At 32.5% G+C, this 19,985-nt stretch overlaps 3 protein-coding genes across 3 annotated transcripts; 1 reads left to right on the forward strand and 2 right to left on the reverse strand.

Moving 5' to 3' along the window:
• The first annotated feature begins 7,955 nt into the window (after window positions 1-7,955).
• On the forward strand, window positions 7,956-11,978 carry LOC107024247 (external alternative NAD(P)H-ubiquinone oxidoreductase B3, mitochondrial-like). Its single transcript, XM_015225187.2, has 10 exons — window positions 7,956-8,066; window positions 8,873-9,137; window positions 9,224-9,433; window positions 9,611-9,861; window positions 10,045-10,264; window positions 10,364-10,468; window positions 10,763-11,020; window positions 11,108-11,229; window positions 11,378-11,497; window positions 11,701-11,978. Exons 1-10 carry the CDS (start codon window positions 7,978-7,980, stop codon window positions 11,786-11,788), a joined length of 1,728 nt encoding a protein of 575 aa, XP_015080673.1. The 5' UTR covers window positions 7,956-7,977; the 3' UTR covers window positions 11,789-11,978.
• Window positions 11,979-12,078: 100 nt separating this feature from the next.
• LOC107024248 (pentatricopeptide repeat-containing protein At1g11900) lies at window positions 12,079-15,207 on the reverse strand. The gene is made up of 3 exons (XM_015225188.2): window positions 14,800-15,207; window positions 12,670-13,827; window positions 12,079-12,508 (listed from the first exon to the last, which is right to left on the reverse strand). The coding sequence occupies exons 1-2, from the start codon at window positions 14,971-14,973 to the stop codon at window positions 12,787-12,789; spliced, it is 1,215 nt and encodes a 404-aa protein (XP_015080674.1). The 5' UTR covers window positions 14,974-15,207; the 3' UTR covers window positions 12,079-12,508; window positions 12,670-12,786.
• Window positions 15,208-17,417: 2,210 nt separating this feature from the next.
• LOC107024397 lies at window positions 17,418-19,237 on the reverse strand. The gene has a single exon (XM_015225378.2). It carries the CDS (start codon window positions 19,106-19,108, stop codon window positions 17,687-17,689), a length of 1,422 nt encoding a protein of 473 aa, XP_015080864.1. The 5' UTR covers window positions 19,109-19,237; the 3' UTR covers window positions 17,418-17,686.
• Window positions 19,238-19,985: the final 748 nt, after the last annotated feature.

The raw sequence follows: 19,985 nt of genomic DNA on the forward strand, positions 1-19,985 counted from the left end.
TTTATCTTAATACTTTTATTAAAAAAATTGTTTAAAATTTTCAAATAATTTAGTTAGGAATTTTAAAATTATCAGGTAATAAGTGCACGCAGAGATTTTTTCATTGAATTTTGTTTGGTGACAATATATAAAGTTACTAGACTTTTTAAATTACTTTTCTTATAATCTTCATAAATTCTCATGTATTTTATATATTTATTTAGAGACATAAGTTTGATGAATTAAATAGGTCTAGTTTTTTTTTAAAAATAATTATTAATGTCAGGGCGTATCAACTAGAATTTAAGGAGACTTTTGAGGTATTTAGTATTTCTTATGGATAAAAAATATAATATTATTCACTTTCTTCTTCTTCTTTTTTTCAAAAAAAAAAAATAACATCGGAAGCATGAATTGCAAAATGTACAATTAGTATTATTGTATTGACCTTTAATATTATTGATTTATTATACAACTTATGGTTAACTGATGTAAATTAGCGTTAATGAGTGATTTGTATATCAATATTTTTTTGAATGTATGTATTTATAAGTATTCAAAATTGATAAAATTATAGTACATTTTTTAAAAATGTATTCTTCATAACATAAATTTTTTTTTTAATTATGATAAAAGATTTTAAGTATGAAAATTTATTCTTAATAGATTAAAAACAAATTAAAAATAATATGATCATTATTTTAGTTAAATAGGTTCAATGAATTAAATTAGTCTATTATTTAAAAAAAAGACTTTAATAACATGTCATGCCAATTAGGAGAGAGATGATTTTAAAGTGTCAATTATATTTAGAGGAAAATAGTGATAATTGAGTGATATTTTGATCCTAAATGAAACATAAATGATATTTCAAGGCAATTCTCTTAACTTAAGTGACCATTTAGGAAATTGACTCATTTTTTGACACACAAATAAATGAGTCATTTATTTACTTTAAAGTTATAATGCTACCCCTAACAAGAGAGAGTAAGTATATTTACACAATGAAATGAATCGAACATAGATAAAAAAAAATTGTGCAAGAGAAATTAAAACGTGAATTTACATCTTCTTTGTTTTAATATTTTGAGAATATATTGAATATTTACGTAGTCATAGGTAGGTATGACAAATTTATTTTGATATGTTATATTTTCTACTATCTCTATTCATGTTTAATTGTCATGGTTTCTATTTTTAGAGTCAAACTATAAGAACTTGATTAGAAACTTAAGATGTATTTTTTCATCATATTAATATGAAAAAATTGTAATTCATAGTACTTTTCGTATATCTTTTGAATATCTAAATTTCTTGTTGAAAATATCAAATTAATTTAGTCTAATTAAACTTTAAAAATTAGTCAAATTGACTTTCAAAAGCGCAACGTGACAAATAAAAGTGGACGCTGGGAATATGTCATATAATTTGTATTACTTTTTCTACCTTTTTTATAATATAGAATTAGAGCCGTCAATATGGGCTACGTCTGTTGGGGAGGCCTGGCCAGGGATTTAATAGGGCTGGACTACGATTTTTGGAGCCCATTTGAGAAAGGGTATTTTAGCCCGGCCTAAATAAGTCTGTTGATTTGTAGGGCTTGAGAAATATCGGTAAGGCCGGCCCGTGAGCCAACAAAAATTAATTAAAAAATATAATATAATATTAAAATTTAAAATTAAAGAGAGTACAAACTCAAAACAATTAAGTTAATATTTCTTTTTAGATATATATACTTTTTACTTGAAAAAAAAACTTAATAAATATTACAAAGATAATTTTATTTGTGGATTTGGTTAAAAAATAGTAACATTAACATCATGTAATATTGTTTTGTCGATATTTATGATAATATTTTTAAATTATAATTTATAATTTAATTTAATAATTCTAAATATAATATATTTTTTAAATGAAGTGGGCTGGCTCGGCAAACCTGTAGCCCACGTACTTGTGGATTGGGACGATTGTTTTCTGACCCACACCGAAAATGGGCTAGCCCGGCCTGACCCGTAAAATGTTGAAGCCTGTATGGGTTAACCCGGATGAAATGTGCTAGCCTATATTGACAACTCTATATAGAATAGTGCTTAAAATTTTGGTGGAATACGTTTAATTTATTTTATCTTTTAAAAAAATATTTTATGTTTTTGTTAATTTTTTAAAATAATGATTTAATTAAGTTAAAGATGGCTAGATTTAGAGAGAAAATCAAGATCTGAAAAATGATCGTTATTTCTTGTCGACATTGCTGTAACTTCTTTTCTAACATCAGCAAAAATGTTTTTTAAAAAATAAAAAAATTACAGATTCGGTTTAAAAGTCATAATATGTAATTTGATTGACCACTTTTTAACAAATATAAAATGTGAATACACAATTATTTTTTATTTTATTATTATATATTTAGTGAAATGTATTATTTCTAATGGGATTGAGATCAATTATAAAATTTATTTTATTTTTGTTCTAGGTTTATAAAAATTCTTCAAACTAACCTAAACTACAATAATAATAACATATCCAATGTAATCTCAGAATTAATATAATGTTAACAATTAAAAAATAAAAGCAACAAATGCACATATAATTTCTCTTGCATTTTTTTTTATAATTGTTTAATTCAATTTATTGCGTAAATATATTTTTTAGCATTTTTGCTTTAAGTAGATAAATGACTCACTTATCCACGTGTCAAAAAGTTAATGGAGCATCACCACCTTTTGTTAGTCGAGCCTCTATCATGTTATTCCCTTCGTTTCACAAAAAATGATATGATTTGACTTGACATAAAGTTTAATAATATAAAAAAACTTTTGAATATTGTGGTCCTAAATTAAAGTTTGATCAAAAGTACAAAATTGCTCTTTAATATAGTGGCCTTAAACATGTCACGTGGAAAGGATCCTGTGGCATGCCACGTGCAAAGAATCATGTGGCCTTAAACATGTCACGTGAAAAACTGAAATTAAAATGATAACATAAAAAAAAAATATCATTCTTTTTTAAAGAGACTAAAAAAAAGGAGCTCATTGAATAAAAATTTTTTGACAACAATAAGGATGAAGACAAATCCAAAATTTGCTAAACATCATGATTCATGACTAACAATGTTGATTAAATATATATAAATAAAAACATGGTTAAGAAGCGCAATAAGGACAATGTTGATGGATAATCATAGTTGGATCTAAAGCTAAGCATAATTCTCCTAGCGTCTCTTCAGGTGGAAATAATCTAAAAAGCCTTTTGATATGGGAAACACTATCCTCAACTTTGTCTGAAAAAGCTAAATAACAAATATGTTGTGTTAGCGCTGTTTCATTATTCTTGAAAATCTCAACTTGCTTTAAGGCCTCATAGAATTCTGATATTGGCCATCTACCTGTGCATTCATAATTATCTTCAATTGTTATATGAAAATCAAGGCTACATTTTTTAATAATCCAATAACGTTCTTCAAACTTTTCCTTCGACCATGGAGTAAACGAAAGGTCTACACAATTTTCCATGTTTATAGTGAAATTTTTGTCTGGTTTTGGATCATCAATATCTTCGTTCCATCTATCTCCATATCTAATGGGGCATTGAATAGTGGGTGAGATGAATATACCTACAAGAATTATGATAGTAATAAAACTCCATATTTGAGATACCATGGTTAGAAAATATGACAATGATTTAATATTTTGGTTTTCATCAATTTTATAGTATATACAAAACATAGCAATTCCAATTTTAAGTTGGACTAGAATTCTTATTATTACGTCAACGTAAAAACGTTGTATGAGTTATATCAGGAAAAGAATTAACTTTTTTAAACAAGGCAAATCAGTTCTTCCAAGCTTATTCAAAAAAATATATTTTATAAAATAAATTATTTTAAATCAAATTTATAATCAAATACTATTCATGACCACTTTTAATTGTAATGTTGCGTTTTTGGAATGTCAATGCGACTAATTTTTAAAGTTCAATTTGATTATATTAATTTGATATTTTAAAAAAAAAATTTAGATATTTAAAAATTATACGAAAAATATTATAAATTGCATATTTATATGATGAAAAAATATTGTATAAAATGTTAGTCAAAAATTTTATAATTTGACTCTAAAAAAAAAGTATGACAATTAAACTGGACAAGGGTAATAAATGTCTAAGACGAGTCTTATGTACACAATTGTTTTGGTTCAAATTCCAATTCAATTTGACTTTCTTAATCATGACCGGTCTGATTCAGATTCCAATTCAATATAATTTTTTAATCATAATCATTAACCGTCGACAAGTACGATTGAACTTGTAGAGTCCTAATAAGCTGGACGTAAAAAAAAAAAGACTCGTTCGCTAGTTTTTAGGTAATTGACAAGTCAAGTAGCCTTTTTTTAGCAAATGTGAGTGTCTAGGGACCTTTTATTGAAAATAAAAAGATATCAATAAGGATAAGTACAAACAAGGAGGTTAGGCCATATCTTACTATTCCAACGAGATGAGAACTCTCTACTAATTAACAAGCATGAAGAAAATAAAAGCTAGAGAAAACTAGGTATTCTATGATCATCACAAATGAGAATGCTTAAGTAATGCAAAAATATAAAAGTGAACAATTATAATATTGTCCGTCCACCACTATATTCATAATTATCATAAATTTTTTCCATAGAAATAATTGCCACATTGTTTAATACTCCAATAACGTTCTTCAACCTCTTCCTTCGACCATGGAGTAAACGAAAGGTCTACGCAATTTTCCATGTTTATAGTGAAACTAGACGGAGATGCCCTACTATTGTGACTTTGAATAATAGATGAAATACAATACTATTTTGTAGTACTGAATATCTGTTAACATTATGAATATAATGGTATTATACATTGTGCACCTCCTTGGTGGAGAGGTGTAGCTAATGTATGCTGGTGTTGTGTTCTCTTTTCTTCCATTCATAACTATTACTATTTATTTGAAGGAACAGAGATGATGAAGCATGCTAATAAATGATATTTATTAGAATACATTTGCTCTTCACAGTTGTGTACATCTACCAAAAGGGCTTGTGTTTTCTAAAATTATAACCACTAATTAAATTTCATGTCAAATAGCTTTTTCCTTTCTGAAAATGTAAGGATGTAATAACTTTTTTCCATTGTTCAACTATAATTCCATTGTTCTAAAAAATAAATAAAAAAAAATTGTGAGCATCACTTGAAATAAGATGAGTCAGGCATATCATCAAACATGTTTGATGCATATTTCACTTGAATGATTTGTTTTAGTTTATAATCAAATAATTGAAAAAAGAAAAGCCAGAGCTGGATAAAATCATAAAATATAATATAAGTGTAATCTCATCTTCTATATAGCGGTGAGTGATGACTGAGGAAAGGGGAGATGAGAAGGCAAACAAACAATTCATACATGACACGTAGCATAAGAAATGCAATGTCAAAAGTCCAAAATATCCTTAATCTAAAAGTTATGTCTATATCGCTATACATATATACAAAGATGCAATTATATAATTTGTTGGTTTTTCTTTAGATTTGTATAATTTCGCTGGCAGGCCATTTGTATAAATTGTTGTTAGCTTCTCATTTGCATAAAAATCGTTATTAATTAGTCTCTCAATTCAATTGTATGTGTGTTTTATATCTGCATAAAATTTGAATTTGTATACAATTGAATTGAATTGTATAAAACGAAAAAGAGAAAAATTATATACAATTTGAATTTGTATAAAACGAGAAAGAAAGAAAGACAAAAGAGACTTCGGCAGAAAGAAAGACAAAAGAGACTTCGGCAGGGAATATACAATTGAATCAAATTGTATAAAACGAGAAAGAGATAAATTATATACAAATTGAATTTTTATAAAACGAGAAAGAGAAAAAGGCAAAAGAGACTTGGCAGGGAAATATTTGCATTGTATAATTATAAGTGTATAGGACGGAGATATATGTATTTGCATGTGTATATACAATTTTTTCTCGCTTTATACAAACAGAAACACAATTTATACAATAGAAGCGAAAGAGGGAGAGTGACGAGCGAAAATATGAGGGAGAGTGACGAGCGAAAATATGAGGGAGATAGGTGACTGACAAACAGTTTGCTATGGAACACAAATAAATCAAACGGTAGCTACTATATTTATTTTACATTATTAGTTTGTCATTCTATACAATTATCCCTTTAATTAATTCTTAAAGTTAAATTAGATTACATTAATTCGATATTTTAAATAAATTTTTTTAGATATTTAAAAGGGAAAATTGTATATAATAGCAAACTAATAACCTAAATTAAATGGAATAGCTAGGGTTTGATTTAATTGTGCTCCATAGCAAACATTAGCTAAAATTTGCCAGCGTCTCTCTCCCAAAAATCTCGCTCGCCACTCTCCATTCTCGCTCGCCTCTCTCGCTTTATACACAGAAGTGTATAATTCTGTTTCTGTTTTGTATAAAGCGAGAGAAAATTGTATATACACATGCAAAAATGTATATCTTCATGTTATACACTTAATTATACAATTTACAAACATTTTACTTCAAAAATAGCAAACTAATAACCTAAATTAAATGGAATAGCTAGGGTTTGATTTAATTGTGCTCCATAGCTAACATTAGCTAAAATTTGCCAGCGTCTCTCTCCCAAAAATCTCGCTCGCCACTCTCCGTTCTCGCTCGCCTCTCTCGCTTTATACACAGAAGTGTATAATTCTGTTTCTGTTTTGTATAAAGCGAGAGAAAATTGTATATACACATGCAAAAATGTATATCTTCGTGTTATACACTTAATTATACAATTTACAAACATTTTACTTCAAATATTGCAAACTAATAACCTAAATTAAATGGAATAGCTAGGGTTTGATTTAATTGTGCTCCATAGCAAACATTAGCTAAAATTTGCCAGCGTCTCTCTCCCAAAAATCTCGCTCGCCACTCTCCATTCTCGCTCGCCTCTCTCGCTTTATACACAGAAGTGTATAATTCTGTTTCTGTTTTGTATAAAGCGAGAGAAAATTGTATATACACATGCAAAAATGTATATCTTCGTGTTATACACTTAATTATACAATTTACAAACATTTTACTTCAAATATTGCAGAGAAAAAGGCCAACGAATTATACAATTGCGAATTATACAATTGCAGTGAAATACAATTTTCTCTAGCTTTATACAACAGAAGTGTATATATTGTGTTTCTGTTTTTGTATAAAGCGAGAAAAACATATATCTTCTTGCTATACACTTATAATTATTCAATATACATACATTTTAATTCGATTCAACTGTATGCAAAACAAATTATACAATTGCAGCGAAATAGGGCAGCGAATTATACAATTTAGGCCAGCGAATTATACAATTGTATATGTATAGCAAATTATACAGTTTTATGTTTGCTATGGAGCACAATTATGCAAAGTTTGCTATAGCATACAAATATGATTTTTTTGTTTGCTATATGTGAAAGTTGTCCTATTTAAAACTATATAAAAAAATACTATAATATCAATATGATGTAAAAAAAACATCGTAAAATATATTTTTATAATTTGACTCTAATAAGAAAACTATGAATCTATGACAATTAAAAATAAACAAAAAAAAATAAATATTTATCTTATATATATCAGAAATATAAAGTTTCAATTTAATTTTTTTAACCATAACCATTAACCGCCAGGTATGATTGTACTTGCATGGTCCTAATACGATGGAGATCAAACAATGACAGGTTCCCTAGTTTTTAGGTATTTGACAAGTCAAATAGCGTTAAAATTGGCTATTACTTGACAGTTACTCCACTAGTAGTCCCTTAAAAAAGCAAAACAAACAAACAAACAATAAAAAGTGGCTCTGCTGTAACTACGTTCATGTATGGAAAGTTTAAAAATTTTGACAAATTTCTCCTTAGTTTCCTTCTTTATTATATAAATTGAAAGAGTAAAGTAAATTCATTAGGTTGCCACACAATAATAATAATAATGAGTGGTTATAGTTTTTTTCAAAGAGCCTCTAGGGCTTTCAATGACTACCCTCATCTTCCTAAACTTCTTGTGCTTTTCACTGTTAGGTATTGTCAACTTTTGTTGTTTGTTTTCTTTCTCATTTTAGTATTTGCTTGTTTAATTTAATATTTTTATTTGTCTTGTTTGTTGGGGGATTCGAAAAATAAAATGTAATAGTACTATAGTACATGGGATTCAAAACTTGGATCTATATCAGTTTTTGAACCGGTGACTTACTTTCTCGTATGGGAAGGAAATTTAACATCTCTTATATATAAAACAGAACATAAAAATGTTTTTGGCATCATTTTTGGGTACAAGTCCGGAATTGTACAACGACAGGGTTGATTTATTGGGTTCGAAATCTGTTACTCCATTTTGGAATGATTGATCAGAGTATTTTGCCATAATACAGAAAATATGAAAAAAATACTAATTATCATTTCGATTTCTCATTGAATTGTGTGCGCAATGTTGAAACCATAAATGGATACATTTTTTAAGTCAACAATTTGGGTAGAGTTTGTTTATCTAAAGAAAAACTTACATTCATAATAGACACAAAGATGAGGAATTTAAATCATTGCAAATGAAACTTACGCGGTTTATGTTAAATTTGTACATATAGATAGTAGATGTTGAACTCACTCTGGCTTTCGTGTTGGTTACTTTTTCATATTTTGAACCCCTTAGTGAAAATCCTTGCTCCCGCCACTGATTTCAGCAAATCCAAACACTTGTGGTTACTTGCTTCCTCAATTACCTGTCATATTTCGCAAATAATTGTTTGAAGGTGTGACCCCTGAATATAGTGGACTACATAGATGATTCATATCGCGGGCACTAATTTATTTATGATCGAATTTTGCAGTGGCGGAGGGCTAGCTACTGTATGTCACACTGCATTTGCTGATGCAGGTCAGGATGATATTATTAAGAAGAAGAAGAAAATTGTAGTGCTTGGAACAGGCTGGGCAGGAACAAGTTTTCTTAAGAATTTGAAAGACCCTTCTTATTCTGTCCAAGTCGTGTCTCCTCGCAACTATTTTGCCTTTACTCCTCTGTTACCTAGTGTTACTTGTGGCACAGTTGAAGCAAGGAGCATCGTAGAACCAATTCGTAATATTGTCAAAAAGGTTATACACATCATCCACTGATCTAATGTTTGTTGTTTTTCATCTTCACCCTTACTGATGCCTTGTCGCGTATTTATGTGTAACAGAAAAACCTTGATGCTGAATTCAAGGAAGCTGAGTGTTATAAGATTGACACAGTAAACAAGAAAGTTCACTGTAAAACAACCCAACCAATTCATTTGGGTGGTGGTATAGAAGAGTTTACCGTAGATTATGACTACTTGGTGATTGCTATGGGCGCTCGAGCAAATACTTTCAACACCCCTGGTGTTGTGGAGAATGCACACTTTCTAAAGGTACCTTTACCAAGCAACTGTCTTTGTTAAATTAAAGAATAGTCTATGAAGGTACATTTAAGTCTTGTGACTCGATCTTGCATAAACTAAACCAATACTTAAGATAAGCACAAAAATGAAAGTATAGGTACACATTATATAGTTTTTTGAAGAGCAAGCAATGATATTTCAATGCAGGAAGTCGAAGATGCACTGAGAATTCGTAGGACTGTGATAGATTGTTTCGAGAAGGCAAGCCTTCCAAGCATAAGTGAAGCTGAGAAGAAGAGAATTCTTCACTTTGTGATTGTTGGAGGTGGTCCAGCAGGTGTAGAGTTTGCTGCAGAGCTTCACGATTTTGTGAAAGAGGACCTCGCCAAGTTGTATCCTGCACTTAAAGAATACGTCAGTATAACACTACTTGAGGCCGGAGATAATATACTCAACATGTAAGTAACATTCTCTCCACATACTACATCATAGCTTTTGATTTTGAACCTATGTTGGTCGGATTGAAATATGCTTTTCGATCAATTGATGCAATTCATACGATATTATAGCTTGTAACTTGTTTGCTTGCGCACCTATGTGTGAGGATCTGCAATAAGCTGTTCAATATTTCACCTTTTCAGGTTTGACAAAAGAATTACAGCCTTTGCTGAGGAAAAATTTGCTAGAGACGGTATCGAGCTGAAAACTGGATCAATGGTGGTGAAAGTAAGCGATCGTGAAATATCAACTAAAGAGAGAAGCACTGGACAAACTGTTATCATACCATATGGAATGTGTGTCTGGGCTACTGGCATTGGATCTCGTCCTGTCGTTATGGATTTCATGAAGCAAATTGGTCAGGTATGTTCAATTTTAGTATTACTGCATTTCTTGTTAATCTTTACTTGTTTCAGCACCAACTCACGTTCGTACCAATCTGTTCTCGTTGATGGTTTGCAGACAAACAGGCGAATCTTAGCAACGGATGAATGGCTCAGAGTTGAAGGATGCAAAGATATTTATGCTCTAGGAGATTGCGCCACAGTAAACCAACGCAGTGTCATGGTAAAGTTATACTCAGATTTTGATTTCTTATACTGAATTTCAACAATTTAGCAGCATTTCTTGGAACCTGAAGGAGTCTCAACTTGCAACAACTCTCATTTACTAATCCTAAATGTACTTAAGGGAACTTAATTTTACTTAACTGTTCCATGCTCCCTCTCCCTCATATTGGTACGACGTTTGAAAATCAAGATCAGGAATTGACAGCATTATGCTCACACTTCTGGCATTTTGATTCGTTTGTTTCTGTTCTGAACTTTTCCGTTTCATTTAGTGTTGAAATATACATTTCAGGAAGATATTTCAATCATATTTAGCAAGGCAGACAAGAACAATTCAGGTACGCTAAGAGTGGACGATTTTAAAGAAGTGATCCAAGACATATGTGAGAGGTACCCTCAAGTGGAGCTTTATCTGAAGAAAAAGCAGTTGAAAAACTTTAATGCTTTACTAAAGGGTTCAGAAGAAGTTGCTGAAATTAACATCGAAAAGTTCAAGAAACTACTTGCTGAAGTAGACTCTCAGATGAAAAATCTTCCTGCTACAGCACAGGTGAATGAATATATAGAGATTATTTTCTCTTGTTTATATGCTTCTATTCCTTATCTTATGCTTCTTCTGTCATTGCTGTCTAACTAGGTTGCGGCTCAACAAGGTAGCTACCTCGCTGACTGTTTCAATCGCTTGCAAGTATGTGAAGCAAATCCAGAAGGTCCACTAAGATTTAGAGGAACAGGGCGCCATCGCTTCCATCCTTTTAGGTAGACCACCTCTTAATTATGAAGAAAATGGACATTCATATTTGAATAGGAAATCTTATGAACTCTTGCTTAGAGTTGACAGTATGTGTTTAACTCTGACCTTTGTTGATCTTATGCTTCGTGTTTGTTCGTTTTCCCTCTCTTACAGGTATAGGCATTTGGGGCAATTTGCACCTTTGGGTGGGGAACAGACTGCAGCTCAACTCCCTGGAGACTGGGTTTCAATAGGTCACAGTACTCAGTGGCTCTGGTATTCAGTATATGCAAGGTAAGTCTTGTCAAATTACCGTACACAGTGTTTACATCAAACCAAACAATGTATAACTTTAAGAGTTACAAACTTAAGTGAAAATACATAGCCATGGTTCACTAGTAAAAGTTGTGTATATGACTCTATCTGTTTGGTGTGAACAATAAGTGCGAGTAAGTTTTTCCAATGATCACATTAATGTGTTTGGTTTCATATTTCAGCAAGCTAGTCAGTTGGCGTACAAGGGTGTTGGTGGTATCTGATTGGATAAGGCGTTCCACATTTGGGAGGGATTCTAGCAGAATCTGAAACAGCATCAGTGTCTGGATTTATTGCTTTTTTACATACTGTAATTGAGCTCTTCTTATTAGTGTAGTTGAGAAATCTTGTTCGGATTGTATTTTCTTAACCAGCTTCCTGGTTCCAAGAAATATTTCATCGTTATTCTTTAGAACTCGACTAGTCTCTCTGGCTCTTACAAAGGACATACATTACATAATTCTCGACTTGTTTCTTATAGCAGTGGCATTTCACTGCTTGCAAGCAGGGGCCAGAAGCAGAAATGAAAAAACAGAGATCAATTGATCGTAGTCCCACCATTACTGGCAAGTATTCTATATCATTAATCACTAGAAAGTACATCAATGAGGTACGAGAACAAGGGATTTTTTTTTCATGTAAAGGTGGATGAAACACATCATACAATTGTAATATCTCTGTTTATTCTGCTAAAAAAAGGAGCTCAGATAGTAGAGAAGCCCTTTTACACCACTTACATGATGCACCAAACTATAAATGAGGTTACAATATCCACAAAATAATTTGATATTTACACCATTAAACATCAACTAGATGCATCTCTTCTCCCTTACCATACAGAATAAGAGCGTATTTAGGTCAATCCCCACGAGGAATAATACTTCGAAAAATTCAGGTGTGTAGTCATTTCAGAGATCCAACCATCAAACCTGGGGAAGTCAAACTATGATTGGACCAGATGGCTGGTTATGGTTCTTCAACTTTACTGGCCTGTAACCAAAAGAAGATCTTTTTAAACTTCGATATGCACGGCAATAATTCCAAACAAGAAGTTGTGCCTTTAATAATAGAATCATATACTATGAACATACACCAGTCTGCAGATCCATTTTAAGTTAGAGAGAACATATATAAACTATGAAAATACATACCACAACATATCCCTTCTTGTTGAAGATAGCAGCAGTAGCCGGCAACAGCATGCAGCAAACTGATGCTCTTTGTATACATTACTCAACTGGAGTCATGATCAATTTTGAACTGCTATACTATCTGTTTTTCTGTCGATTATAGTTTGACCCACGATGATTTGAGACTGATTCCTTCATCTCATTTGAAAAGGCAATAGCCAACTCAAACTTCCCCATTTTCTTTAAATTACTGATCAGTAATTTGTAAACATGAATTGATGGGCAGATACCCCTGTGCTTCATCTCATTAAAAAGTCGCAGTGATTCTTCAATATTACCAGATTTTCCAAAGCTGTCAATCAAAGCACTATAAGTCCGCAAATCTGGTTCAATTTCTCTCTCGCACATCTCCCTGAAAAATACTAAGCACAACTCAAGCCTGCCAACCTTTCGCAATCCAGTAATTAAGGTATTATAAGAAACAATATCAGGAATTAGACCATCCTCTTTCATCGCCACAAACTGATTGAGCATTTCATCTATTCTACCACACTTCCCTAAGAGTCCCAAAATGGTGTTATATGTGATTACATCAGGTTTGGATTTCAAAATCTTCATCTGATCAAAAATCAGCAATGACTTGTCAATCTGTCCACATTCAGCAAAGGCAAAGATGATCCTATTCATAACTGGAGTACTACTTGGAAATATTAACTCTGAAATCTCCCGGACAAATCTTAGTAAGCAGTCAACATCATTTTCCTTGATAAATGCCTGAGTAAAGATAAGATATGTAGATGAATTCAGAGGTTTGCAAGATATTAACAGATCCTTGAAACACTGACATAGGAGGCCAATATCGTTTTCCTCGATTGCAGCTTTCAGAAGGCGATTGTATGCACTAGGGCGGAGGGGGATATTTTTATCATGCAAGGTCCGCACTAGCCTAATGGCTCCTAATAGATTTCTGTCATTGCAAAACTTATCAATATATGTAGCACAGAGTTCCTCTCCTGAACTTTGAGAATTGGCCATAACCAAGATAACTTCTGCCAAAACATCATCCACAATTTCAGCAGGGGATGCCTGGGTTGAGAATGATTGGCACCAGCCAAAAATACTAGGGGCAAAAGTTGGCCAATTGAGGAGGACTCCAACTGGGATGGATTTAATACAATTCTGTATTAGAAATCAGCAGTAAATCACAACATTAAACGACCAAAGAAACGAATGTACTTCCCTAATAGAAATAGCTAAAGCAAGTGACTCAAGATTGTTCACAGGACTAGAGTCGAAAGAAATATAACGTCAAAATTCAGTGTTGCAAAAAGAGTTTCCCAATCTCAAATTGTGTTCCCTGAGTTAATTGTGAAATGAGTCTTAACTAACCCATATACTCAAACAGGCCTCCGTAATAAAAAATATAGTTCATACCTTCCTAGTTCAAACTTTACATGTAATATTTTGAAATCTACTTCCACGAACTAGATTCATACAGATAAACTTCATGGCATATAACCCGATCACTTTAACCAACACCTATTTCACATGCAAACACCAACTACCTCATCCCCCAAAAAAACGAAGGAAAAGAAAAAAGCTGCAAACAACCATTACCACAAATAACATTTTCTTGTATCATGTCTCTTACTAAAGATCAAAACCTTAATTGTTGGACCTGGGCCAGCTTGAATCAAAGTTCATTTCTTTTGGCTGGTTACTGATAACTCTGAGCAAACTTGCACAAAAAAGAACAACCCTATCTAACTACTCTTCATAATAAGAACAAAAAGCACCAACTTTGTCAAGCTTCATTCCATGAAAATAAACTATAGCATACTCTAACCGCTCCAAAATATTAAGGGTAAAGACCTTTGCATATCATGTATGTTCCGTTCCTTTCACAATCAATAAAAATAAGCATTTAGCACTCACTACATTTTGCATTTACTTTTTTGGCAACTTTTTATTACTAACTTTTCATATAACATGCTTACCACGGCAAGATTAAAGTCAATTTCGTACATACGACATTATCTTTAGTTTCGTATTTTCAGCATTAAGAGAAAACTAGACAAACAAATAAGTATATCGAGGGGATAAGCATTTTCAGGTAAAAGAAACTGAAAAACCCAAAAGAATAATACTCACATGAAGAAAGAGATTTCCACAGCGATGCAATGTGTTGAGTGCCCGAAATCCTTTAGCAGAAGAGTGTACCCCAACAGAAACAGTACTATAGTTCAATTGATTAAAACAAGAACGACATAATAGGAAAGTTAAAGTGCTCAGCTTTGCTCTGCCATTCAAAGCAGCTGCTACCATCTTTTCTGCAGAGATTTTAGGGGTTTTATGAAACCCAAATTAGGGTTTTAACTGCATTAAGTGGCGAAATTGTAGAATCGATGTCTCTTCAGAAGCGAAGAGGAATTGGGGGAAGAGCCTAAAACCCCTAATTTTCATGGTCTCAAGAGCAAATAGAAAAAACCCTCAGTTCGCATTTTCGGCTGTGGAAGGACTGGAACAACGTGTATTATTTATTGCCTATCTGATGGTTCAAAAACACATAACTTTCTATGGTTTTATGATTAATAATAATAGTACTATGTATTTTTATGTATGTAGACGTTATTTGGTTGGAGCTGAAAAAAAGAGTTTCAAAATTATTTTTTATATGAAGTATTTCTAATATAATTTTCTTTCATACGATATTTGATATTTATATTAGAAATTATATTTAAATTTACAGAAAATATAAATATGATTTTGTATTCTAGGAGACTCATGGTCGACGCAAATAATGACTTCGTTATTTGCAAGCGTGGTGATGGTACCTCTCGGCTCTCTTAGTCCATTTTATATGATACTAGTATTTTATTGATTTGACATAAAGTTAAATCATAATTTAATCTAATTTGCGTATTCTATTAGTGATCCTTATTAATGCTTTGAGAATAATTTTACGCGACTTTAAAAGATATGGTAAAAAGTATTCTTGAGAAGTTGTGAAATTCTAATAATGGCATGGTGGCAAAAGGTTCATAAAGTTCTTAAGTTATTACCACTTATTTACTTTGTTTTTGAGTTAAATGCTCAAATTATTTCATATGATATCAGAATGCTACGTTTGATAAGTTTATTCTCACTACCATAAGTTTCTAATCAAGAAAATGTATTGGTTACATGTACTTTCTAACTCTCACAAGCCTGTATTTAAGATGTGCCAGCTAATCTCAAGAGAGAACATTAGGTTAAGAATTTGTGGAGTTCTTATACTTGTTTGAGATTAAGACGTAGTTACTATTGTTGAACATTAGGTATAAGAGTTCGTGGAGTTCTTATACTTGTTTGAGATTAAGACGTAGTTACTATTGTTGTACGAGTTTGTCAAGTTATACAACGTCTCGAGCAGTTAAATTACATGTATTAAAAAAGGGTGTTGAATTACATTTCTTCAAATAGATATTTCATTGACAAAATGTAGGATCAAAAATCTCTTGCTTGCTCATGGATTTCAAATGACTTGTTCTGTGTGGCATCTAGTTTCTGCAGATGAATCATTTGCCTATAGCATATGGAAATATGGAATTCATATAGCCACATGAGTTACATAAGAACAAGACGAATCAAGAACTTTCAAACACAACCATTGCCTCATCAATGGGGAGTAAAAAGAGAAACCAAGGTGTAGTTAGCTATTGAGGTACTAAAGAGTTGAACCAAGTGGTGAAAGGTTGCATTTAGTAAAGAGTGAGAAGCATATAGAGGTTCACAATATTATTGATATGTTGCTCTGACTCTTCGGAAATGTCTGACGGATGCGTGTCAAATACTCCAAAGTAGTGCATTTTGAGAATCCAACATAGGTGCGCCAACAATTTTAGAGAGTCTAAGCAACATAGCTTGTACTACTTTGACAACAAGAGAAGCATCTTAAAAGGCATGCAACAATGAGAAAGGTAGTTCTTGGTTAAGTATAAGAATTAAGAAGATAAGTAGTTCTGAAGTATCTATAGAAGAACTTTTAATGTCCAGTAAGTGCCGTCTGTCCATTTGATGCTGCCCTGAGTTTAGACAGATATTGAAGTGAAATAACCTGAATTATATCATATGACTGTCATCCTTAAGTTAGAGAGCTGTAGAAGTTTGTTTCTTGAAAGAGAAATTGCATGTCACAACAGATACGTAGAGATGATTAATCACAAGATGTCTATGCAGACCGGGAAACATCAAGAAGCTAGGGAGTAAAGCTAGACTTGTTGTCCAAACTCGAAAAAATGAAATAAGCTTACACCAAAGAACATAAAAGAAAAAATCTGTTTTGAATGAAACCACCACCAATGACAATACCAACACACAGAAGAGAAACAAAGGTCTTTTATCAATTAAGCCACCACCAATAATGTAGGGAAGGATACACAAATCTAGGCTGGAGAAACACTAGTATCAGAGTTACATTGACTTCAACTGCCAAAATGCTTCAGCCGCTTATACCTTAAGAAGCTGCCCGGGGGTGAGGGGTGGGTAAGTATGAAGATGATATTAGTTACAAGGATGTAGGAGATGGCTATGAAAAGAAAGTAGCATAAGAACCTCAAGGGAAGACACTTAAGTCACTAAGATGCAACTTCCATCATGAGACACTTGGGACAACAACAACAAAACCAGTGAAATCCTATCCAACCAGAGGAGTGCAGCATGTAATAGAAATCTTAAGTCATTAATTTGCCTCAAAAGCATGAGATCTTATATTGTCATCAAAGTGAATTATGAAGCACAGAAGTAAGTTTCTTCCTTTGCAAAATTCTAAAATAGCTGAAACAACAACCTGTATATAACAAGGAGGAAGCATTTGTGATGTCCAACATTTTCCTTAGTAAAAGTAACTTGGCCACATACTGCAACACAAAGCCTTATTCATATTGTAACAAACAAGCTAGAATACTAGTATGCCTCATATAAGATTGAACAGAATTAAAAGGCAGGACTGAAAATATAAAGATCATAATGAAAAGGGTGAGCTCCCTCTTATTTCACATTATTCCTCTTCAGCATCTTCGTCACCAAAACTGAGAACTTGACAGACTGACGGCTCCTTATCTTCATCACTGCTGAAAAAGGATTTCTTGCCTATCAACTCTATCACTCTTTTGGCAGGTCCAGAATCCCTAGGAGTCTCACTGACGGTGCACCGAGCAATTCTAATTTTAGGAAGCAAATCAGGTTTCACAGTAATGCTCAGTGGAGATTTTTCACTTTCTGTGCTAGCATGAACTACTATCTCACTAGGAATTTCCCATCTCTTTTTTACCCTGCTTTCAGTACCCAAATTCTTGTTTTCTGTTTGTGATACGCGCGTTTTCCCTACAGATAAAGATCGTTTCTTTTCGTTTCTCTTAGTCTCATCCTTATCATTCTCAGGTAAAGACCTCTTTCTCACTATTGATGACTGATTTGTGCTCTGATTGTACCTACTAGCCACAACCCTCCCTGGCCTCTGAGGCTTCTTGCTAGCAGGAACAGACTTTTCGCCGTCTTTGAATAACTTCTTTGGCTGAACTGAACTCAGAAATGCATCATCCTTCTTCAGATTCTTCTTTGATGCAATTGTAGTAACTGCCTGCCTTGAAGCCATAGTTCTTGCTGCCGCTTTTCTTGATTTGGGACTAAGGCTTGAACTTTTCCCCCTTTCTTCTTCAATCTCTTGAAGCTTCCAAAAACAAGACTTTCGCCTGTTTTGTATTTGCTGAATTGGGGTAATCATCCCCTGCTTGCCCGATGTCCCTGCCTTTGTCCCTGCAAAAATCTCTGATGGCCCCATACTCAACCCTCGACTACGCGTTCCAGCGAAAATCTCAGATGGTCCTAAACTAAGACCCCTTCTTGTCTGTACCTTTGTTTTTGCACTCATTGATGAACTCTCATCAATCTTTTTCTTCTCCTCCACATTCTTAACACTCAGTTTTGGCTCCATAAACTTTGCTGGCACAACCCTCCCTCTCTTTTCAACAATCTTGAAACTTTTTTCGGCCTTCTCAATTCTCAATGCCTCCAATTTCGAATTCAATCTACTAATCTCCTTTTCAATTTCTTCAATTTCCTCATCAATCCTCTTTTCATCACGGAAATCTCCATCCTTTCCACTCTTTCTACTTGTCATGCTCATCTCATCAACACTCTGTTTAGAAATGGACTTGTTTAGTTTGAGTCTTGAATGCTCCATAGCCCCATTTGGGTTTAGCGGCTTGAAGGGCATCGAAACTGACAGATTAACAGATGAAGAATTCTCAAACGAAGGAGTTTGATTCTCCTTGCTTGATACATCAGATTCAAAGGAATCCGTTAACCAAGAACGTTTCAGTGAAGAAAAATCTGCAGAATCGCCATTATCAAAAGCAGCATTGTTCCATATCTGAACATCTGCTGGATTAATCCCTTCTGGGTATTGTAAAACACTCATTTTTCTCAAATGGGTTTCAAAAATTTTCACAAAAGAAGTAACAAAATAGATGAATCTTGAAAATTTCTTGATGTAGATGGAGAGAAAAGTTGGTTCTGAATTGGGGAAAATTGTTTGAGCCGTTTTGTATTTTCAAGTTTTTGACCGTTGGGGACAGAGAAATCAAACGTTGGATTGTCCGCTCCATCGTGGCCGTTTGATATTAAACGGCTCGAATTGACGCTCCGATTTTGATTTAAAGGCTAAAAATTGGGTCATAAACGGTGGTTAAGTTCTGATTTAACAACGTGCTCACGCTCCTCTCCCCTTCAAGGGGATATTAGGTACTTTATTACCTCTATTAATTATAAGTTATTTAATAATTAAAATATATATATATAATTTAATAGTAACTATAAAATAGGGAAAATAATAGAGGAAATCATCCAATGTAATCACGTGGTTGAATTAACTATTTAAGTATATTATTAAGATTTTTTTCTATTTTTAATATTTGTGTAAATATAAATTTTGAAAATTATTCTTTGGACGATATGAAATTTGGGTTTGATACTTACTCATATAAAGTTCAATCTTAAAAACTAAATCTTAACTGTTATCTTTTATTTGTAATGAGTTATAAAATTTTGATTGTGATATAATATTTAAATAACTTACAAAATTCTATTAATACGCTATTAATATTCGTTTTCGCAAAATATAATCATAATTGATTAGCAAGGCTACACTTTTTTTTATTATAACTGAATGTGTATACATGTGTGAGTATGTATGTGTTCTCATAATAGAAGTGGGATATACTACATAACTATCCCAAAAGGATATTAAAGACGAAATTTTTTCAATAATCACACTTTACGAATTGAGCTTTAGTTAA

This window comes from Solanum pennellii, chromosome 7 (genome assembly GCF_001406875.1).
Source record: "Solanum pennellii chromosome 7, SPENNV200".
In the NCBI taxonomy this organism is placed as follows: domain Eukaryota; kingdom Viridiplantae; phylum Streptophyta; class Magnoliopsida; order Solanales; family Solanaceae; genus Solanum; species Solanum pennellii.